The 24,371-nt window shown below is 31.7% G+C and overlaps 2 protein-coding genes across 2 annotated transcripts; one reads left to right on the top strand and one right to left on the bottom strand.

The window, feature by feature from the left end:
* Positions 1–8,631: 8,631 nt before the first annotated feature.
* Positions 8,632–16,582, top strand: LOC115975153 (protein RETICULATA-RELATED 4, chloroplastic). Its single transcript, XM_031095842.1, has 8 exons — positions 8,632–9,439; positions 11,267–11,335; positions 12,790–12,921; positions 13,042–13,095; positions 13,207–13,251; positions 14,784–14,923; positions 15,997–16,122; positions 16,215–16,582. Exons 1-8 carry the CDS (start codon positions 8,870–8,872, stop codon positions 16,249–16,251), a joined length of 1,173 nt encoding a protein of 390 aa, XP_030951702.1. The 5' UTR covers positions 8,632–8,869; the 3' UTR covers positions 16,252–16,582.
* Positions 16,583–18,360: 1,778 nt separating this feature from the next.
* On the bottom strand, positions 18,361–23,052 carry LOC115959881. Its single transcript, XM_031078857.1, has 3 exons — positions 22,165–23,052; positions 19,106–19,645; positions 18,361–18,678 (listed from the first exon to the last, which is right to left on the bottom strand). Exons 1-3 carry the CDS (start codon positions 22,987–22,989, stop codon positions 18,580–18,582), a joined length of 1,464 nt encoding a protein of 487 aa, XP_030934717.1. The 5' UTR covers positions 22,990–23,052; the 3' UTR covers positions 18,361–18,579.
* Positions 23,053–24,371: the final 1,319 nt, after the last annotated feature.

Genomic DNA, 24,371 nt, shown 5'->3' with positions numbered 1-24,371 from the left:
TTTTCTTTTCTTTTTTCTGTATATATCATTTATATTTTATCTTAACTGCTAATACAATATATCGCTTTATTTCATGTCTTTTATAAAAGTAGATGAACAATTTTATTTTTTTTAAGAGAGTTTCAATCTATAGTATCCGTTCTTAATGATAGCTTTTTATCATCATACCAAGATATCAGTCATTTTTTTTTTTTTTTTTTGTAGGCAAAGATTGAACTCTAAATCTCTTATTCAACTATTAGAAACTTTACCAGTTGAACTAACTGAAACTCACTTAACAGAAGATATTTTAGTTGTGCTTTTTTAGTAGTTCATGCATACTAAATAAAAATTCCTTAAAAAAATGGATATGACTCTAATATTTGTGCATTAGACATGATATAAGGCGGACACGTATTCAAAATTGGACACAAGTCCACATTATATTGTGCTTATTGCACAAATGCACGGTACAAAAGCTTCAGTCTAATTTTTTTTAATATAAAAGGTATGCTAAGTTGCTAGGGGAAATTACACTTTACCCTCTTAAGCTATACTTATTTGACCCTTACCCCCTAAACCATGTGAATATACACTTAACCCTCCTAAACTATTACTCATATAACATCTTAAACTATGACAATGCATACTTATCCTCCTAAACTATTACCCATGTAACACTTTGCACTCCATCCCATGGGTAATTGTTTCTCATTTCCATATCTTACTTTTAGTTTTCCAATGCATTTTCTAATGGCTTTTTGCCTTTTTATGTAAATGTATATTGCTAAATTTTGTTTTTATTTAATTTCTAGCAAGGAAATTCATTTGGGTCTTTGTACTTTTGGATGAATCTGAGAGTTGAGATTTTTTTTCCCCCTGTTGTATCATTGTATTTGCAGATTGTTTTAATATGTGTTTATATATTGGGCTGCATCTGATATATGTGTAATTGGAGAGTGCTTTGGCTTTGTTGAAGATTTCAGATCTGAGCAATGTTAGTGAAAATAAATAAATAGCACAAAGATTTATGTGGTTCAACAATGTGCCTACATCCATGGGAGTTAGCAGTTGAGAATTCAACTGCATGAAAAAGAAGGGTTTACAATGAATTTACAAGAAACCCTAACCCAATACATTGAATTTGCCAATATATGTTTACCATACCAGTGTTACATTCTCATTCAAATTATGAGCTACTATCTAACAGGCTCAGTAAGAGAGGATTTTTGATGAGTATGATTTGGTAAATTCAATAATGGGCATTTCTCACTTTTGCTTGTATAGTTGTAGTTAATGTTAGCTGGAATTAGTTTAGTTTAATTTATTTGGCTATGCGGGGCCTGAATTTGGAACAATAACATATTTCATTGTTGTCAAATTCTCACAGTGTTTCTTAACTATTTAGGTCTTGCACTTGTTGGGTTAGATTTGACTGACCCTAATTAGTTTGTTGAGGAACCATTGTTGGCCCCGAAATTTAGGAACTAAGTTTTTTGTAATTGTAGTTCTGTTGTGCTTGTTGGGTTAGATTTGTACTGAGTTGCTTATGAACCTTTGTCTTTGCAATGACTCTTCTATGGGTGTTGCACACGATAGCCTCAGAACTAAGACCACATCTCTTGTTAGATACAACTTTACCACTAGTAGAAAAAGTTGCTTCCACTCATGAACTGATAATATTTCACGAGCCCTAATAGAAAGTACAAGATACTTACTTTGATTTGTTTTCCACCAACCCAATAAATCAAACGATCCTTCTTTCTTGATTTCAAGTAAAGGTTGATTCAAATAACGTTGTAACTCATATAAGCCACTTGATGTTACTAAAGATGCCTGTTCTCTTCTTCTTTTAACCATGTGATAAGCATTTTGTTCTTCTTGGTCACCTAGAAAACTAGTGGTGGACAAAGAGCTTTTTGTGTTGTGTGTTTAGGCACCTATTTCAGAATTTTTATAAGCATTCCTATAATAATCAAATAATTGTGTCATTGAGTTTGAAATGATCGTATGGTCTCGAATTTTTTCAACATCATTATAAATTATTTCCAAAAAAAGTAAACTCTTTACTTGTAAACCTAGGATCAAGAGTAATGGCTATTCCAAAAATCAAAGGCATATATCCGCAATTTTTTGTCATATGATTAATCATTTAAATAATTACTTAAGTGCTGATAATCAACATTTATATATATTTTAATGACATGACAAAATACAATCTATTCATAGTAGAAGATAGGAATATGATTTTAAATTTTTAATTCTAAAGGTAGATAAGAACTTTTAAATATCTCAATATGTTGTAAAACAAATTTAATTATAAATAATATGTAATTGCAAAACGAAGGTGCACAAAATTCAATAGTTTTTTTTTTCTTACATGAAAATTTGGAAATATTATGAAATTCGTAATGGTATCACCAAAATATTGGGAAATAAAAGAGTTGGAGAAGCAAACTCATTAAAAAAGAAGAAGAAGAAAAGATTAAAAAAAAAAGAAGACAAATTGCAGTCTGGATTAAATTATCAGAATTAATGACATTGTATGGACCACTGTCCCCTAAAGCGGCAACTGTTTCGCGTCGGTCCAAGCCCAATTGGTTGGAAAAGTCTCAAAACAAAGAGAGAAGCAATGAGCCAATAAAAGTGGCTGGGTTTAAAACTTTAAAAAGTTTGAATACGACTTCCCAAGTCTTAGGAAATCGTATCAACAACTATCAAATTGAATCTAACACCAACCACCAGATTCTAAGATTCCAGCTCATTAATAAAGAATATAGCTCTATATATTTAAGAAATTTATCATTTAGTACTAGTAGTTTCTTCTTCTTTTTTACCCCTTTTTCAGCTTTAGTATTTTCTTTCTTATGTACTTTATATCAGGTTATAATGCACTCCTTTTTAAAGCAAGGATGTCAATACCGTACCGGAGGCCGTACCGGTTTGACCACCGGTACGATATATTTCGGATACCAGTCAATATTGGTGTACCGTTTTGGATTTATTGCTATTTTTTATATTTATAAATAAATAAATATATATATGTATGTATGTATGTATGTGCCTGTGTATATATATATTATAATAAATATAAAGTTTACCATAAAACATTTCCTGAATTTAGAACTAATTATTCATGGTTTTAGACTTTAGTATCAATTAAAAGGGAAAAAAAATAAAAAAATAAAATAGAAAGCTTAAAAGTTACCATTGCATACTAAGAAAACAAATAATACTAATAAGTTAATGCAAATAAGTTACCATTCTGTCCTAACAAAAATTCAAAAATTACAAAACTTAAAAAAAAAAAAAAAAAAATTCTGTTCCGGCCGGTACGGCCAATATTTTTTCCGGTACGAAACAGGGGGGTCGAGCGTATCGGATTGCTGGTCGGTATAATATATTCCAGTCGTACCGGCCGGTACAGTATGGAATCGATAACCTTGTTTTAAAGTCATTCCGTCTATTTTGGGTTCACTTAGAACTTATTCTTTCTTTGTATAAGGCGGCAAGACAATTATGTAGCCCATGCTCTAGCTAGAAGAGCAAGACAATTAGACATTTTGTTAGTCTCGATAGAGTGTGTTTTTCCAAATATTTATTTTCTTGTAATTGCTAATTTTCATTCTATTTAATAGGCTGATTGTTCTTAAACAAAAAGGGTTTTAATGCACTCCTTTTTATTTTATTTTTTGTTATGAGAATTCCTTTGTTTTTTTGTTCAAATTTGTTTGTCCAATTAAAAAAAGAATTTAAAGAAATATTATTTAGCACATTTCTAAAATTAATTTTCTTAATTTTTTTTAATAAATTGATGATAATTAGGAGTGGGAGGATCAGAATCCTGAATGCCTCCATTGAAAGTATCAGAAAATGGCAACAAGTTAAGTTACAAGACTTATTTTTTTATTTAAATTTAAACAAAATACAATAGAAAATAATATTAACTTTTTAAATAAAATAAAATAGTATATTATAGCAGTTATGAAATTTGTGTTTATTGACTTTGAAGGAATATTTTTCCATATAAAAAGTGAATAAGTATCTTGGTAAATTGAATTTCTTGATTGACAAGGTTGGTTTTTATTTTTCTTTAACAAGAGATAAAATAACTGGTCAATAGTCTTGAACTCAACTATACCACTTTTTGGTATATTTGATAAATAAGTTTTGGGTTCAAAAATCATTCCTCCAGCTATTGAATTTAAAAATAAAAAATAAAACAAAAACAAATTATATAATATTTAGATTTTAGATCCCTGATGTCCATTTTTAATTTTAAGTTATAACACTTGATCTCTTCCATCATTTTGTGTATATAATTAGTAAAAATTACAATAAAATAAATAAATTGAAGTGTTAACAGAAAATAGAGGAGAGTTCTGGAGAATTGAGACTCTACACCAAAAATGTAACTGAACCAAAGCTGTAACTAATCTTTCCCTCCACCAGTAACTAACTAGCAATCTAACAGATTTAACCAAACTAATACACGTGCCTATCACATGCTAAGTTAAATACATATAAGAAACTAAAACTACATGCCGTTTCTATTTATTATGACTGTTGTCATTTATTGTACAAACTGAGCTTTGCTTCTTATCTGTGCTCTTGATTCTGCTCCTCTTAGCTGCATTACTTCCTTTTGTATCTTGACAAGTGTCTACTCAACAAATATGGTATATAGGTAAATTACATGGTTAGGAATAAAAAAGGGCTGTTATAAAAAAAAGAAAAAAAAAGGGCATGGTATAATTTTTTTATAGAATAATTTAATACCAGAATAATATTTACACCGCATTGCCTCCTTTTGATTAAGCTAACTCTTTATCAGCATCACATTTAACTTTAAGCTAACTAATATGCCCTTTTCAAGTCCCATTTTTTAATGTATAATCAATTCATTTTCAATGACTGAATCTAGAACCAAAACAAAAGTAATATTCCTTTGTAATTTGTTTTCTCAAAGAAAAAAGGGCTCATTTAGAACCTCTCCAATTGAAAAGAAACCACAAATATTTTATTACATAATGTTTCTATATATTTTATATGTTTACAACAAAATAAATTAAAACGTAGACAAATATCAAGAAAAATACACAAACATAATAATTCATGCATGCAAACTTATGAATTATTGAACCATTGTGGAGTATGACTTGGTGGTAAGAGTTATCGTATCGTTTCAAATGATACTTGGTAAGAGTTGAGTTGTTTGAATAGTGACGCTCAACGAATGTGTTGTGCCCATAATGATAGTTTCATCAAGGTTCTGGTAGTACACGTAGTATTACCCATTACCGTCATGTAGTGTGAGGTCAATGAGACCACACCAAAGACTCATTTTGTATTTGAAAAAAAAAAAAGAATTATTGACGAGTACTTTATATTTCTTTCTCCGAAATAATATATACCTCATAATTAAATTGTTTATTTTTTCTTAACTAGAACACATAAGACATTGTTGACAAAATAAAATTGGGATTAGCACCAGAGCTTATATGAAGACAATTTCAGAATTTAGAGTGGAGAACTAAAATAACGTAGTATTCAAGGTGGTAATTGGCAACAACTAGCAAGACCTAAACCGAGCCCACGCTCCCGCTGTCACAACTAATGTGTAAAGAGTCTATTCCTACCAACCCACAACCAAGATCTCGAAATCGTATCACGCGTCTTTACTGACCGTGTCCCACACGCTCCAACTGACAATTTGGACGGTCCTCTCAAGAAGTTTCTTATATTTTTGGTTTCTCCCAAAATAATTAGGTAATGCATACATTTTGCTCAAAAAAGAAAAGAGAAAGTAATGCATATATTGCATACATTTGTGAAGAACATTTTTGGAAATTGGTTATGCACGAAAATCAATAGAAAGCTATAAAAAAATGAAAAAAAAAAATCATTAGAAAGATTTATTTGTGTTTTACATTCACAGAGTCTAAATTTATAAATTAAAGGAATATATTTAATTTTTCCTTTTCTCACTTTAGGGATAATTATACTCCGTTTTAAGTAGTACAGACATTGTATCCATAGAGTCCGTTTGGAAACAGTTTATTTAATTAAAACTGAAATTTTTTCTTCTTCTAAAAGTACTATAAATAAAGCTAAAAAATAACTGAAATAGTATAGTAAAACTTATAAATAGTACAAAAAAGTGTAATGAGACCCTAAAAAAAACTGGTTTTTTAAGCCAATGTCAAACACAACTATATTGTGCAGTATGAACTACTATTTAATCAATTTATTTTGCACTTAACTAGTATTCTAAAGTAGTATTTAACTATTTATTTGACTTTTCAAATGACAAAAAGTAGTAGACGTTTAACCACTTTCAACAATAACAACAACAGTAATAATAATATAATAAAGATGTTGGATTTGAATAAAGAAAATATAATACAAAAACAAATGGGTGTCACTTTTTTTTTTTTTTTTTTGTTGAGAAAAATAGAGTGACACTTGTGTTAGGGTATGTTTGGTAACTTTTTTCCCCTTATTTTCTGTTTCAAAAAACAATTTTCTATTTTTGATACTAAAAAACTTGTTTTGTAACCCAAAATGGATAGAAGATAAAAACTGTTCTTAAAACTCAATTTGTGAAGGAAACTGAAAACATGCAAAATGTTGTTTTCAATTTTTAATTTTCAAAAGTCAATGAAAACACACATTTAATTTAATGAATCAGTCTCATTTAATGAGTTAGTATTAGTGTTCAAATCTTAAAAACAACATATTTTAGTATTTTATATTTTTTCTTCAAAAAACTATTTTTTTAAGTTTAACTAACCAAACATGTTTTTGATTTCAAAAATATAAGAAAATTGTTTTTTCTTTATATTCCCAAAAACAAGTTTTTGAAAATAGAAAATAAAAACTGTTATCAAACATAACCTTAGTCTTTTTCTTTTTCTTCTAGTCATTTTCTTGATATCTATTTTTGTATAAATATTATATTAAGCTAAGAGATTTGTAATTCAACCATTTTCACCTATTGTTATTTTCAATAAATATATCCAGAATTCAAATTCTCACCTCCCCATAATAAATATCAAAATACTAAAAAAAGTAGGATATATTGCAAATTACGTCAATAACCTTTATATATAATACAATTACCATTTACTTATCATCAAAATGACAACAGATTCTTGGTAACATATATGGTAACAATGTATTCTTGTTAGCATATATAGGAGAAGAGATCGTGTAAATGCCATAAGCCTCTCACAGCATGTGAGTCCCACTTGTAGAAACCTTACTAATCATACCATAAAGTTCCTAAAATTCTATCTATTAATTAATACCGTAAGGACACGCTTAGCAGCTCAAGCCCAAGATGTATGAGATCTTGGTCTAGTGAGCCCAGTACAATAAATTTGTAGAGAGTGGGTCAAAGAACTAGGTCCTAATGAATTGGACAATGGCTAATATGGATTTAAATGATGGTCAAACAAGAACAAGAAGCACTGATTGGAATCAATTCACTGTCAAAGGAGGTAAGTCATTATATAAATCAACTAGACCAAATACAATTATAATTTTGATGGCTACAGTGTTTTCTTTCTCTTTTTCCGATTCTTTCCTCATAGATGGTCGCTTACATTATATAGCTTCTTTTAGACCATCTTGATTCTACACTTGTTGGTCATCTGAACCCTTTTTTTAGTACTTGTCCCATTAGACACCCTCTTTGACTTTCTGTGAGTTGTGATAGCCAAGGCAGCACTGTTCAGAGGTATTCTCCACATAAATGCGGTCAGAAAATAGCTGCAGTGCATTCAATGCGGTGGTATCAGTTTTCTCTTGGATATTTTTGGGTTCTCCTCCTTCTCGTATGTTCATGATGCACGTCCCTATCATTGGAACTTCATGGAAGGTCACTCTGGTCATTAGAATATATATTTGAGTTGTACTTATTGTATCCGAGGAGATATTCCTCCTCGAACAACCTTCCCATTTGTATCTTGCTTATTAAATCCTGAGCCTGAATCCTACAAATACCATAATCTATATATACTATATATAAGAGAATTCCCCTTTTTGAACTGAACTTTTACGTGGTTAAAAAATATTCTCATTAATAAATGGTAATTTCTCTTAGAAAGAGGGTCATAAATATTAAATAATAAATTTCATTTTAAATTCAAAAAGTGAACTCTTAAAATTTAGGATTTTTTCCTTACACGTTCATCTCTAAAATTTAGCATTTTTTATTCTTTTTTCATCCGAATAAAAGTGAAACACCCCTAATTTAAAAAGTATTAAACTCCTAAAATTTAGTCTTCTTTTTCTATCACTTTCATCTTATTTTTCCTAACTAAAACTTTTTCGATATCATTACACTACTTTTAAATGCACATTCAAAAAAAAAAAAAAATTTACAGTTACTATTTATAAAAATAGATTATCATTTTTATTTATTTGAAAAATAAAAAAAAATATTTCCAAATTATTATACTAGTAAATAATAGTACTATAACACATTTGCATCATCAATAATGCACATTTAAAAAAAAAAAAAACTTAGTAAAATACATTTCCAAAATGCACTAATAATTATGCATATAGATAGTAGTAGTGGTTAGGAGCGTGAATTCAGGCGCTGCAAAAAAAGAGTAGTGATTGTGGGGGGGAATCGTTGAAAAACAAAAACCCCCTAAATACTAAAAACCCTTCTTTCCTTAGAAACATCGCCCCCCACGACTCCAAAAAGTGGGAGCGAAACACAACACAACACAACACGAGATCTCAGAAAAGTCTTACATTAAACACACCAAAGTAGAACCAGAAAAAAACACACACACACAGAGCAAAAAAGAGTTCAGAGAGAGAGAGGGAGAGAGCTTCAGAGAGTTAGAGAGAGAGAGAGAGAGAAGAAACAAAAATGTCGATCGCATTTTGCTTCATCACTCCCTCATCATCTAACGCTTCTCTCTCCAAACCCAATCCTCACCGTCCGTTCCTCTCTTCCTCATCACCGCCGCCCACTTCCCTCCACCTCCGTCTCTCTCTCTCACCCGCTTCCCTCTCTCTCCACTACAACAACAACCCCCACCGCCACCTACTCACCGCTTTCTCCACCGCAAACGACGCCGTATCATTCCCCGGCGGAGACGACGACAACAACAACAACAACCACAACGGAAACAGCGGCGGAGGTGGCGGCGGAGGAGGAGGCGATGAGGGGTCGTCGGCGGAGGACAAGAACAGAGAGGAGGCTCTGATGGTGCTGGCGGAGGCTGGGAGGTCGTTGAAGAATTTGCCCAAGGACTTGGCCGCGGCGATCGAGGCCGGGAGAATCCCCGGCGCGGTGGTGTCGAGGTTTTTGGAGCTGGAGAAGTCGCCGGTGTTGCGGTGGTTGATGCAGTTCGGTGCGTTCAAGGAGAGGCTGTTGGCTGACGATCTCTTCCTTGCTAAGGTCTTCATGGAATGCGGCGTTGGCATGTTCACCAAGGTCTCTCTCCCTCTCTCTCAATGTTTTACAATGAGTGTGTTCGTGTCGTTTTCAACTTCTTTCACAATATCGTATGTATATGCACACTATAATTTATAATCAGAGTTCGTTTATTTATGTTTAGAATGAATGGTGGAGATTTCAAAGCAGAACACTTGAAAATGTGATCAGGGTTGTTTATTTGAAAGTGTCAAACGAATGGTGGAGATTTTTACACAGTTGAAATGCATTTTTATGATCATAATAATCATCGTAGATACCACTATGGTCAGAATTCTTTACTTAAAAAGTGTTTTAATTTTGTTTAGTTTTGTTTTTTTTTGTTTTTGTTTTTGTTTTTGTTTTTTGTTTTTTTGTTTTTTTTTTGTTGTTGTTGTCAAATATTCATGAAGAAATTGTGGAGATTAAAACACTTGAAATTATGATCAATATTGTTTATTTGAATTGTTTTAATCTTAGTCTTTTATTTATATTCACGAAGGAATGGTTGAGATTAAAACACCTGAAAAATACATGGATGGATGGCGATAATCATAGTGGGTATTTACTGTGGAATTTTCAATGGTTGGTAAATGTGGTATTTTTCGATGCTGTTATTTGTTGGGTCTCCTATCTTTTGGTTGTCTTTGGATTTTTATTTTTGGTTGCGGGAGAATTCTTTGTACTTTTGGAGCTTCTGGTTATATATAGCTGTTATACTTGGTCCAAACCCTTTGTGTATTTGACAATGCGTGTGCCATTCTCAATTTTTGTGAAGTTTTGGTAGGAATGAGCTTTGGCACAAATGGCACTTCCTTCCCCCAAGTTGCAGGGTGAGATCGTGGATTTTAAAACCCACTGGGTGTTTGTGTAACTCAACAATAATTTTTTTTTTTTTTTTTTGTTATTTAAAGTTTTGATAAGAAAGCACATTTTGTTATTTAAAGTTTGGTTTTTGTTAATTGTTTACTTGGCTTGTGGTTTATAAATGTGTTATCTTTGGGATGTTGTTATTTGAAAATGGGAGTTTTTTGGGTCAATGTTCCGATGGAGTTTGCTTTTTGGTTAGTGAAAGTGTTGTTTGTTTTTAAATTTTTTATATGGGTTTTGTGCATTCTGATGATGAGATAAAATTGTGTATGGGTTATGAGGGTGATTCTTTTTCTTTTTTCTTTTTTTAATGTTAAATTAATTATTTTGCTGATTGTTTATAGTTTAGAAAGTTGTGCTGGCTTTGATGGAATGCGATGGGATATGTTTGAGACCATGTGAAGTTTGGGGGGAGGGGGGAATGATGAACAAGGATTAAGTAATGAAAATAGGGTCTTGGTGAAGTTGTTTGGTTTTTATGGGTGTCATATGTGCAAGCAGATTTTTTACTAGAAAATTTGCTGAATGCAACTTCACTTCAAGTTTCAGGGAAATGAGGGAAGATTTGCATTTTCTTTTTATAACATTGAAAGAATCTGTGATAGACATACAATGTACTTTTTGGTATCAGAAACTATCAAGTTGATAAATGGACAACATGGAAAATTATGTGTATGCCTCTGGCTGACGAATCTATAAGAAGCCTCAGCAAACCATAAAGCTCATCTTATTGTTATGGAAAACTAGAAAAGTTTTGTTTTACTGGATGCCTAATTATGGCATGCTAAAGGAAGAAATTTTTATATTTTGTAGAATGCATGCCTGTTTTCCCATTAAGTTTGTAAATGGATTGCTTTTCCCTCTCTCTCTGCACATGGGGTTCTATCCCCATACTCAGTTCTTAGTAATAAACCTTTAATTCTCCTTTCTTTGATTTATGTAGATAATCCTTTTTATTTTTTATGTTTTATTTTCTAGACTGCTGCAGAGTATGAACGCCGGAGAGAGAACTTTTTCAATGAGCTGGAGATTGTCTTTGCTGATGTGGTATGGATATATCAATCATCATCATACATACATACATATATTGATATATAATTTGAAATCACTGTAAGCTTGGCTTACATCACTGCCTGGTATTGGGCATGATCTGGAAGAGAAACCCTGGTGTATGATAATTGTCAACATTATAGTATATTTAAAACAAAGTTCAGTTTTTGAACCCATTTATATAGAACTAGAGGTTTTTTTTTTTTTTTTTTAAAAGGTTAAATTTATTAGAATCTGACGGTTATAGGTAACCAAAGCTGAGAACATATGGAGTTTAACTTTAGTCTTATTTATACTAGGAATGAGCAATTGGGCATAGATACCTACAATTGATGATTTTTTTTCCTTTTTTGTTTTCCCAAAAATTGATCAATAACTTGCTGAGATGGGGGAGAATCCAATGTAGTTTGTTCATGTAACTATGCGTAGTGAATTGTGGATTTAAATTAAACTTTTACTTCCTATGTTAAATTTTAATGGAAATAGTTTTATAGTGCTTGTCAATGCAATGTGAACTTTGATGTGGGTATGTCCAGGTATTAAGATTTGGATGTTTTCTGAAGGTTTTCCATTTTGTCGAGGTTTTGAGTTGGCACATTGAATGACATTCATGACTTGTTTTCTCAACTTGTCTACTCCATTGGAAAATGAAGAGTACAAGCGTTTCAGGTGTCATCCAACTTAATTGGTCCTAAGTCCATGAATAGCAATGCAGAAGCACAAGCTTATAAGCAATCCACTTTCTTTAAAGTGCTTATCAGTTGTATGACTTACCAGGGAACATTTTCTTTAACTTAGGTGAATTTATTTATATCCTCCAAAGAAAATGTTTTCTTTTAACCATATGTTAAGGAGGCAGTATATGATGTGCCGACACCTAAATTGATAGGGTCTCATAACATTTTACTTGAACTGGTGGATTCTTGAATTGATTAGGACCTTTGAATATGTTAAAACACTCTTAGTGAGTGATAAGAAAGAAATATTATGAATTAATTGAATCACAAAAAAAAAATCATGCATTTATTTAGGAGCAGTAACATGTTATCTTCTGGTAGATTTGATTATAAATGTGCTTAGTTTCATTTGAATGTTTAGTCAACTATATATTTGCACCCGTTGGTGTATAACTCAAAAAGGCCCTGATGAGGTGCCTCCTCTTCACAGATTGTCTAACGTAAAAAAATTTTGGCCTTCATTTCATAATTTTCTGAAATGGCTGCATCCCTATGGTGTCAGATTGTTTGATTTTTCAAGAATTACACACTCTTAAGTTTTTAATGAAATTGATGAAAATACTTGGTGCTATAGATTTTCCAAGGGAGTTGAAAGAAATATTGCATCCTATGCATTATGGGATATCATTTTATTAAAGACAGTAAACCTGTTTTTGCATCATATTTTAAACATTTACTTCCCGTCATCTATGTTTCTGTCATTACCTTTCTTAGGTAATGGCCATTCTTGCAGATTTTATGCTTGTTTTTCTTCCTGCCCCAACTGTTTCCCTCCGACCACCACTTGCAACTAGCGCAGGAACAATTGCCAAGTTCTTCCATAACTGCCCTGACAATGCATTCCAGGTTACAAATTTTTTTTTTTTTGGCCTAGAGACTAGTGCAACTACCTGAACAATCTGCCTAGATAATTTGAATTAAGAGATACTCACATTTACTTATATGGTCCTCAAAATATGATTGCAGGTTGCACTTGCTGGAACATCATATTCATTTTTACAGAGACTTGGAGCAGTGGTGGTAAGCAGAATTTTAGTGAAAAGAATATTTTGCTACTAATGAATCCTCCTTAAAAGTTTCAAGAAAAGAATGAATATGCGTACTTTACAGTTTCTGGTTTGGTTTGTGTAGCGTAATGGAACAAAGCTTTTTGCAGTTGGCACAGCTTCATCACTGGTTAGTTATCATACTTCTCCTGGGACGTTCAATTTAGATAGAATTTTGTGGCTGATCATGATTCTGTCTTTCCTTGACATCCTCTTTAATTGTTGTGTCTCCATTATTTGTCATTGATCATAAATAGTTCTTGTTTTTTCTTGCCTTACTAGTTACAAAATCCATGTTATTTTTTTCAAGTAGTGTTTGTGCTGACTTTAATTCTCATGAAAATTTGGTCTTCTGTTGGCTGAGAGATGCTCTTTAAAGTGCTTTATCTCGTGAGTTGCATATGCTTTAATTAAAATCCAGAAATTACTATTGTTTCTTTTTGTGAGAAGTAGTAGAATGAAGCCCCTGTATGGATCCATTCTACTGCATATTGGTGCACTTTCAAGAAGAGAAAATAATGGAAGGGGAAATGTATGTTGTCTTCCTGTCTTTGGTTATTTAGAGAAAAATGAAGGAAACTAAAAATAAAAATTCTAATTAAAAACAAGAAAATGTAGGGAAACTTTTGGTCCTATTCCTTGAAGAAAACTTTCCATGCTAGTCTTATTGATCTTGGAGTGTTTTTGGTGGGTTCGAGTGTATATTCTAAGATATGAATGAACATAGTCTTATTGAAAACATAGCTGTGTGAATAGTGTTTTTGGTGAGGTTCGAGTGTAGATTCTAACGCAACATTAGAAACGCAGACTTGAGATAATCCGAATCCAAACACACACATAATCTCTAAAGCAATTTAACAGTTTCCTGCACTTGACCTCACGCTTTTGAAGATGAACTTTATGAAGCTGTCAGGGGAAAGTTAGATAATCTTCATACATTTCTGTTCTTTTCTCCACAGGTAGAATAAGCACAGGTTAACTAATTTGTAGGATAATAAAATTGCTGTTTGTAGAAATTTTGGATCTGAGTTTCAGGTAACTAATAAAGAACCTGGGCTCTTACATAAATTGTTGTTTGCTTGTGTATAGTAGATTTTTTTATACTTGATTTTTCATCTGATTGATATGTTATGTTGGGTGTAATTAATATGTTATGTATGTATGTATGTATGCATATTATGAACTTAAGTATGTGTGCATATACATTTATAAAAGGGGAAAAACTCAAGTAAATTGGAGGCGCCCAAGAGCTGTTGTAATCAATATTCTTGGAATATGTTGAGGATAATGCAGTTTGCATTGGTTATCTTCCTAATTTACATTATGCACCAGATCACATTTTCCTGTATTCATTACGTTGTCTATGAATGCTTTAATGAATTGGTTTTACCCATAAAAGATATGACCAAAAGCGTCACTTCATTCCCAACAAAAAATACCACAGAGACACGCAAATAGGACGTATATGAAAGGCTACTTTTACATGTTCTAAATGCATAAAAGGTTGAAAATAGTGAGGAACAATCTGTTGACTAATATTAACCATTCCTTTTCTAACTATTTGTTGCAAAGGTTTCTCAGTATATTTTCTTAGACAAAGTGATGCAAGCCAATGCACCAAATTGAGAAATGTCGGATTATGATACATTTAATTTAATGTAGGTTGGCACAGCAGTGACAAATGCCTTGATCAATGCAAGGAAGGCTGTTAATAAGGATTCTGCAGCTGAAGTGGAAAACGTGCCTATAATATCCACCAGTGCTGCCTATGGTGTCTATATGGCAGTTTCTAGCAATCTCCGGTATGTAGTTTTAAATTATCAGTTTCTTGAGTGGCTCTAACTTAGCTGCTACTTCATGCAGCCTCTGTTTCTAATTTTTTAAATCATCTACAGGCTCATGTATTTTAGAATGTTTACAATTCAATATAATATGGGCTTCCTTGGGTAGACAATCACGAATAAAGTTATCACTCATGATTTAGATCCAATTAGAACCTCCTATAATTACACTTTTCAAACACTTGTATCGATACTTATAAAGTATATTTTGAGAGGGGAAAAATGACACTATGATTAAAAAGTCTAAACCACACTTACTGTAGAGGAAATTAAAATAAATACCTGAATTCTCTTACTCCGCATCCTTAAATGTCATTTTCAAATTTTGGAAAATTGACGGTTAAATATGGCTGAACATCATTCCATTATATTATGAATTTTTTCAGTAGAAAATCATGTTTATGATCTGTATGTTCAGGCATCATTTTCTTTGGGGTGATGCCTATGGTCTTTGGGTCAAATGGCACTTTCAACCCTAATAAGTATGGGGTAGTTGGGTTTTTTTTTTTTTCTTTTTCTTTTTAAAATTTGTTATGGTTGGTGAGGTTTCAAATTCAAGTTCCATGGAGTATCTGAGTTACGTACCAATTAAAAAATAATTATAATTTTCTGTACTGTGATAATTTATTGAATGAAATATTTTTATTCTTCTTTCATTACTTTGTTGACCCAAGTCCATAATTTAAATTAGACTCATCAAGAAACAAGGATTGGACATGGTCAAAATATGATTTTGTATCAAGGATTTATGCTATTTTCTTTTTCTAATAAAATTCATATAATAAAAGATAGCATGTTTCTGGATTGTAAATAGATGTTATTAAATTTTCCTCAAATTTTATAAAATGCAGTAATTTCAAATGCTGTGTAAGATACAATGGAATGACTGGTTTTCGCAAGACAAATGCTTTCTTAATGTGGATCTATTAACTATCAATACCTTGAGACATTTTAGCACGTCGCTACATGACAGAATGGAGCTGATAGTTTGTGAGACCTGGAATATGTATCAATGATGTAATTGTGTATTACAGGTACCAAATACTAGCTGGTGTTATTGAACAGCGGATTTTGGAACCCATGCTACACCAGCACAAACTTTGGCTGAGTGCCTTCAGTTTTGCTGTTCGGACAGGCAACACATTCTTGGGTTCATTATTGTGAGTGATTGATTTATAACTCCTTTGTAATCTCCATTTTGAAAAATTATTTCTCCTCCCCCAATAACTCACCTTTCTCAACTTCTTGGCAGGTGGGTTGATTATGCTCGTTGGATAGGAGTACAATAACTTCAGGAGTAAAAAAACGGCTGCATTTTCTTGTTTGATTGTGAATTTTGGATTGGTTTGGCCCATTATAAGGTGATGATTCATAAATTAGTTAAAACTGATATCGATTCAGTTTACAAAAAGTTTCTCTTAGATACATAGGTCTTTCGGATATTCATACAACTGTTCAAGGCTGAGCTGACAGTTTGTGTTTGATACACCTTTTTCCAATTATTCCAATTTAATTTTTTTCCCCTTAAGTCCCTTTCAATTACTACTGTAAGGATTCTGACACTGATAAATTTAGACCAGGGCTTTTGCTGTTCAAGGAGAATTAAATATCGTTTATGTAGGTTTTTTAGTCAATGAAAGAATTCTACCAGCCTCAAGGCTTTGAAAAGACACTGTACTTTAAGGAATTTGTTTACCCTGGATTTTTTTTCTTTCTACGCTGGAATATGAAACTAGGACTGCGGTGTAGGTAATATGGAACAGTTTATCACCATTTTTAATTTGCATGAAATTTACTTCCAAACAGTTTGGAGGAAAATTTCTTCAATCTCATATATGGCGAATTATAAAATAATCTATATGTATTTATAATTTTATGACATTTAATGGGTCATTTACTAGATATATAGTGCATCTAGAAAGTTCTATGGATTATTTCATACTGGGTAAATTTGTTTTTTTGCTCAGAATGTCCAAGAGAGAGAATGAGCTTGTTTTAGGTTACCACTGCATTGTACAAACCATCCCCCTATAATGCCATCAAATCAATTACTAAGACAGGCTCTAACATTCACTCTATGAAATAGTGTTGCCTGTTATAACACGAAACAGTGTCAATAGTGTTCTGTTATAACACGAGTGTCTTCTTTTTCACTAATCATAGTTTTTTTTTTTTTTTTTTTTTTTTTTTTTTTTTTTTTTTTTTTAAATTCACTAATCAAGAGCATGTGAGTTGTTAATTTGGTTAAGGACAAAGTTTAGTTACAAAGTTAGTTATAGTTTAAGGCTACAATTTTACTCAATAAAATAAATATTATTACATATTTTGAAAATCTAACCGTTGAATTGCATGTTCTTTACGCTCTTAATACATATGTTAAATTTTGTGTCAATCGGATATTATTTACAATATGACTTATAAACTTATATTTTATGTATAAATTTAAATTATAAAAATTTGCAATTTAAACAATTTATTAATGACATGGATATTGATTTTTTATTTTTTAGAAATTTTGCAAGCATGGAGGATATAAGAAGAATATGTAATTCAATGGTAGATTTGTTAAAACTCACATCCAATAAAAAAATATTGAGAAAAGTTGTAGTTTAAGGTTACAATTAATTTTGTAGTTAAATTTTGTCATTTGGTTGATAAGATGTATGGATCTTTGAGGGATGTTTTTATTTTATTTCCTCCAATCTCACAATAAAAAATAAATACATAAAGTGATGTTCTGAGATAACAAAATAATGTTTCTTTATATTCTTTCTATATGTAATGGTAACTCACAAAATTTTTACCTTTTTCTATAGGATTTATTGTAAAATCAATTAACGCAAACTTACATGATAAATGATTCTACTATAGCGTGATAGAAGGGAAGATATTACATGATTTCAACCTTCATGAGTGTGGAGATAATTTCATAGTTAATAGTTTAGACTAATTAGAAAATATAGGCTCCTTACGAAGTTTATTTACTTTGAATAATGGTGAATTTTATTATTATTTATTTCTATGTGCTTGATCCAGCTCGTTAAGGTTGGTGGTTACTTACTGAGAAGTTGAGCTCCCCATTTTCTTTCTTTTTAGTTTTTACAAATAGAAAGCTTATTGTACTAATGTTTAGGTGGTGTTCGATAATTGCGTTCATAGGTATTGACATTGAGCACATCCAAGAGATGCTCATAATAAAAGATTCTATTTCGTTGACATTTTCTTAATTAGTTTTGAGATTGCATGGTTCTTGTATGAAGAGAAACGCGTCATAGTAAGATAATGAAGGAAATTGATGTCATTATTTAGTTTCCACCAATCTCCCATTTATATATATATATATATATATATAATATTTTTTTTATGTAAGAAAAAGATTACATATAAATTCAGTTATACTTATACTATGATTCACATGACTTATTAATGCATCTATATTGTTTATTAAGGTGGTGTTTATTATACACACCCTCTCTAAAAACTTGTTGGTAACAAGATGTGTGTAGTTGTGTTTACCCTATTTATTAAATAAAGTGTAGAAGTCCATTTGATGTTACATTCAGGCAATTACTTAAAATAGTAATTTCTTGACTGTAACATCAAATGGACTTCTACAGTTAGGCAATTACTTCATACTTCATGCAAGCTCGATACTTGACTTCCGTAACATTTGCTCCATCCATATATTCAATGTCACAGCAGTCTCTTCCTCTACCCTTCAAAGTAATAAACATACAATAAACAATATTAGAATTCAGATAGTGTAATCCTTGACGAAGTATCCAATGATCAAAAGGAATTAACGTGTATAGAAGATCTATATCTATTAAACCAATCAAAAGGAAATAATGTTAGTTCATCTCATTCTCATAATAATAATAAAAGTTCATCATTGTTACTGTAAATTTATCTGTTATATAGTTGATGTGACACTAATTGCAATTATTGTCACAGGAATTTGTAAGTATTGTATAGTAAAACTGGTTATAATTGTAGCGTTTTCTCAATATAATTAGTTACCTAAGTTAATTTTTTGATAAGATGGTAGTAAAGTTTATAGTAACATAAACATTACTTATAATTAATATAAGCTTGGTGATGATGCAAACGAATATTGAAGACTTAAAATGAAAGCACACTCACCTCCAAGCGTGTTGATGCTGGTGAAAACACTTTAATTTTAGTTATGGGATCAGCAGAATGATTTCCAGCAAATGAACAAGTTAGTAAACCACGAGGCCGTGCTCTAACATACGTTGTAACAATTTGGTCTCCTTCTACATGCTCTATAGAATCAAAGAAAAACAAGTGAGGAGCGTCACAAGGATTGTCGGAAGGCCACCTAGTATTGAACATGTAGAGTGGTGGTGTCCATTCTGCCACCCATGGCCTAAATGTCTCAAGGGGTCTCCATAAAATGCTCCGAGGAATTATATTTTCATAAATATAAGTTGAGTAGCCCCATGAGATAGAAAGAGACCAGTTGTTTTGTCTGTGGTAGCATATGGTTTGTTGAAGAAGGCGGGATTGGTCTATTTTTGCAGCCTTCATGAGGTGGTTTATGGATTCAGAACGGTCCATGGAGGGAAAGATTGGATCTATGGTGTCAATGTGGTGGAGAGAGAGGAAAGGAGTCTGAGGATGAGCTGATAGAAGACCTGAGATGTCATTATGTAGATCAATCTGTAGTCAACAAATATTTAGAGGGCTTAGTTTGTGATTAAATAGTCCACAAGGCAATATCTTCTGTAATTGCATATGACTTTTCTATGTTGATGTAATAGTCTACAACATTTTTCAAATAGAGGCATTTTTAGTGGAGTTCTACAATTTGCCTTAGAGAGCAACAAGGAAAATTATAGAACTGGTTAACAAAATGTGCTTGGGCCTTGGTGCATGCCTTATCAAAGAAATAGCAAAAAGAATTTCACATGGTGCATAGGAAGAAAATGATGCAATTTTAATGTCTGATTTCAAAATATATATATGAAAAAAAATTATACTAGATGTAATTTAGTCTTGATTTAGGTTCTATTATATGTGTTCCAATTCTTGTAATAAAAGCATATTCTCAACCAAAAAGAAAACAAAACTCTTGAAAGCAAAATTGCCTTGATTTTTGCTTCCCAAAAAAAAGTACTTTTGCAATACTACCATAAAAGAGCTTTAAGTTTTAGCAAAAAAAAAAAAAAAAAAAAAAAAAAAAGGGATGCTTGATAGAAAATTGATGATAGCTTTTAAGCATATAAAAGTCTTTTGCAATCTATTAGAAAAAGTTAATGTGGTGGTACAACTCAAGATGATGTAGAGATCGTTAGGCCTGGACTTCCAATTAATTTGTGTAATGTTCTGGGTATAGTCCACAATGGGTCCCAAGGAGAGTTTGGTTGGTAAATGGTGGTTGACAATGGTTGTGAGGTGATTTTGAACGTTACTCTAGCGGTCTAAGGATGACCTTAGACTACTGAGGCAACCCTTAAATATCCCGAGCTAAATCACTTCTCAAATATTAGTAGGGTTGTAAACGAATCAAGCCGTTCATGAACAACTCGAGCTCGGCTTAATAAAAAGCTTGTTCATGTTCGTTTGTTTACAAATAAGTCAAGCTTGAGCTTTAGTTTTAGGCTTGTTTGATAAACAAGCCAAGCTCAAGCAAAAAAAATTGTTTGTGAACAAGCTCGTGAACAATAAGACTCGATACAAAACATGTTGAGCTTAACCTCGTTTATAGCTTGATATATGTTTATTAAATAAACTTATTATTATGGCATTACACATATGTTTTGGAATGTTAATTTATAGCTTGTTTATTCATATATGTTTTGGAATGTTAATTTATTTAGATTTGTGAAGATTATAGTTGTATGAATGACAAATGTGGATGTAAAGATTGTATTTTGAACAATTACTCAAGTTATAGACAATAAATGATGATGGATGGATTTAATTATGTAAAGTTGTAATTTGAACAAATTCTAATCACAGTTGTTAGAAGCATGATAAAATGAGTATTTTATATTACATTATATTATATATATATGTATGTATATTTGTTTACTTGATTTTTGGTGATATAAACATTTGATAATGCAATTTTTTTGGATCCCAAGCTAAAAAGCCTGACTTGAGCTTGAGTTTGAGCTTGATATGAAGCTTGAGCTTGGCTTGACTAAATAATCAAGCCAAGCCAAGCCGAGCTCAAGCTTTTAGGCATTCTCACAAGCTTGAGTTCAAACATTGTTTTTAGGCTTGTTTCAAGCTCAAGCCAAGCTTGAGCATTTGATTTTTCTTGACGAGCCAAGCTCAAACACACACTACTCGACAAAACTTGGCTCGTTTACAGCCCTAAATATTAGTTGACAATTTCTCTCTTTTCTATCATGTTTCTCTTCCCTAAATATATTCCAACTCCCTCTTCTTCCTTGCATCTTTTCTTTTATACTCTCTTATTAATAGGTTCATAATGATGAGAGAATATTTTACCGGTATGTGGGCTCCACCATTAGCAGTATTGGGGTGGACCTTTGGGTCTAAGCTATTGTTTCAACGTGTCCAATCTTATGTCAGGGGTGGGCCTCATGACTTTGCCACTACAATGATCTCCTAGTAACTTGAATATGTTATCGAGTGCCGTACACGAACGGTAGGCTCCCCCAAGACATTATCTTTCGTTGGCGCTATTTTCCTTCCTCGGCTAGTAATAGGAGTTGACAAGGGTCCCAACATGGTCACTTGGTTACTTATGTGACAATTTAGCTTGGCCCCTATGCTTGTGGGTTGGGTTATGGGTTTGTAGGCCTAGGGGTCTTGGGCCAGTTCCAACTTGGGCCAAACTTCATCCACCCACGGTTGAAGTATATAGAACTTTTTAAGAAAGCTCCAAATTTACTATTCATACATTTAAAAATCCAAATTTTCAAAACATTATTCATTATAATTTGTCAAAAGTTAAAACTCTTTTTCGTTTAAAGCATTTTGTTTCAAAAAACTCTACAAGACTACTTTAAAAAAAAAAAAAAAAAAAAAAAAAAAAAAAAAAAAACTCTACGGTTAAAGCTCTATCTTGTTCCTTCCTACAGCAATATCACGGTGGTGAAACCCTTTGTTCCGAGTTAGAGCAAACTTAAACTAAAGAAGTTGCAATTACCAAATGGACACACATATATATAGTAGCCAGCTTAAACTAAAGAAGTTGCAATTACCTGGTGAAACCCTTTGTTCTGAGTTAGAGCAACTCCTAAATCAGCCAAACATGAGTGTAACAAAAAATCACTGACATACATGTCTGGATATCTCTCTATACAATCGTCTAACTTTGTTGCCAATGCTTCTGCTAGAGGGTAACTCAAAGCATACCCAGCTCCCCCAAATGCCATATTAAAAGAGAAATCAAAGTTGGACTTGACACAGTCTGAATTGGACCCAATATAGTAGGATTTAGTATGGTCATACTTTGCTAGTACCTCAACCAAATTATCAACCATAAGTACTGTATCATCATCTCCCATTACGTACCATCTCACATCTTTGTCTCCTTGTCTAAATGTTTCCATTATTGTACGTACAATTCGGACTTGAATCGGCCTTGATATTTTTGGGAACACTTTCAATTTGGTGATATCTTCGTTGATACGAAAAGGAGGTGAAGTTGAAGGCCAAGGTTGGAACTCCTCTGTGGGAGGTCTATCTAGAAAAAGATATCCCCTTGTCACATTCGGTCTCCACCATGCCTCAATGTATGATTTTTTTTTACTCCATGTGTTCATTGAACCAACTATGCCAAAAACAATGTGACTAATATTGGTTTTGGTAGAATTAGTACTAATAATGGGGCTTGAGGTTGGCCATTTTTGATTTATGGTTGATAAGAGGTCAGAAGGTTGGTAATTAGGAGGGTTAAACAAGAAAGTGTAGAACAAAAACAAGATTAGGCCTGAAATAGCTAGAGACTTGCATAGAGTTCCAAGAGATAAAGGGGTGGGATTTTGTTGAATGGTGCTCAAGTTGGAAGAAATTGTAGAAGACATTGTGAATGTGAAGGATGGAATATTGTAAACGGGTGAATTCAAATGAAGAATGCTTTAAGCGAAGCAAACCTAGGAACGTTTTGGAATTAAAGAGTTTTATAAGTCTTGTAACTTTTTGAGGCCATGATTCTTGTTTAAGGCTTAGGGCATACGTTCAATGCATGGTCCAGGCAGGATTTTAAGGAGAAGTCCTCGCATTTTTCATGCTAGTTGTTAAGCCAGCGGCTACATATATGGCAGTACTAAAAAAGTAAAAATCCTAGTTTTCTAGCCTACCTTTATATGCGAAAGGAGGTTATCCTAATGGCGATTTCATTTTACAAAAATATGTTATTTATATTAATATGAACAAACCTCAATCATTTTATTTTTAACTTAAGGTGGTTTAGTAGCATTATTCTCGTACGATGCACAACTTGATGAAGATTCAAATGTAAACTTTTGAAAAAAAATTATTAAATAAATAGTATGAATAAATTATAAATTAAGTAAATAATTTTAATCAAAACAATTGCTTTAAGTTCTAATTGTTTAGAGTTTGGACTTTAATTTGAGGAAATATATCATAACAAATAATATAAAATTAATTTACTAATTAGTTGTTCTTAAAATGTTGATAATAGATTTTTAGTTGAAGTAAAAGTCAAAAGGTTTTTTTTTTTTTTTTTTTTGAAAAAGAAAACGTGGGTTGTGGTATGAGATTTAAGTTTAGAATTTTTTTATAATAGACTTTTAGTTTGAATATAATTTTAATTTGTTGAAATTTAAATCTATAAGATTAATTTACTAATTAGTTGTTCTTAAAATATTGATAATAGACTTTTAGTTGAAGTAGAAGTCAAATTGTGGATTTATTTATTTTTTAAAGAAAGAAAACGTGGGTTGTTTTTGGGGATTGAAGTTTAGAATTTTTTATAATAGACTTTTAGTTTGAGTAGAGTTTAAATGATAAAGTTTTACCCAAATTAAATAGTTGTTAAATATTATCACTTAATTTGAGAAAACATATACTAACAAATAATACAAAATTAATTTATTAATTAGTGAGAGTAGTCATTTGGCGCAACCACAGCTTCTAAGCTCAACTTTTATTATATAGTATATGATTTTAATAAAATAAAATAAATTGATTCAAGTTATATGATAAATGTTGATGACTTTATCAATATTTTTCTATTTTTTTAATTATTATTATTATTATTATTATTATTTTGTGTTTTGTGTTTATGTTAATTTCTTAATATGAGATATGAAATTAGTTTGACCATTCCTTATTTGGGTTATATTTAATCTTTGTCCTAGCCAACACAAACATTAATAAACAAAATAGTTCAGCAATACTAACTTTTCCCTAAAGATAGTCTGATTAAAAAAATCAAGCC

This window comes from Quercus lobata, chromosome 1, assembly GCF_001633185.2.
Source record: "Quercus lobata isolate SW786 chromosome 1, ValleyOak3.0 Primary Assembly, whole genome shotgun sequence".
NCBI lineage: Eukaryota > Viridiplantae > Streptophyta > Magnoliopsida > Fagales > Fagaceae > Quercus > Quercus lobata.
The sequence above is the reverse complement of the archived record's forward strand: the minus strand, read 5'-3'. Positions and strand labels throughout refer to the sequence as shown.

Bases quoted from the DNA above. Each gene is read 5' to 3' on its own strand.
- LOC115975153 (XM_031095842.1), top strand. From the start codon at position 8,870: ATGTCGATCGCATTTTGCTTCATCACTCCCTCATCATCTAACGCTTCT. The intron at 12,922-13,041 runs GTTACAAATTTT...ATATGATTGCAG, and splicing joins GCCCTGACAATGCATTCCAG to GTTGCACTTGCTGGAACATC. The intron at 14,924-15,996 runs GTATGTAGTTTT...TGTGTATTACAG, and splicing joins GCAGTTTCTAGCAATCTCCG to GTACCAAATACTAGCTGGTG.
- LOC115959881 (XM_031078857.1), bottom strand. From the start codon at position 22,989: ATGTCTTCTACAATTTCTTCCAACTTGAGCACCATTCAACAAAATCCC. The intron at 19,646-22,164 runs GTAATTGCAACT...TGTTGACTACAG, and splicing joins AGAACAAAGGGTTTCACCAG to ATTGATCTACATAATGACAT. The intron at 18,679-19,105 runs GTGAGTGTGCTT...ATTACTTTGAAG, and splicing joins CAGCATCAACACGCTTGGAG to GGTAGAGGAAGAGACTGCTG.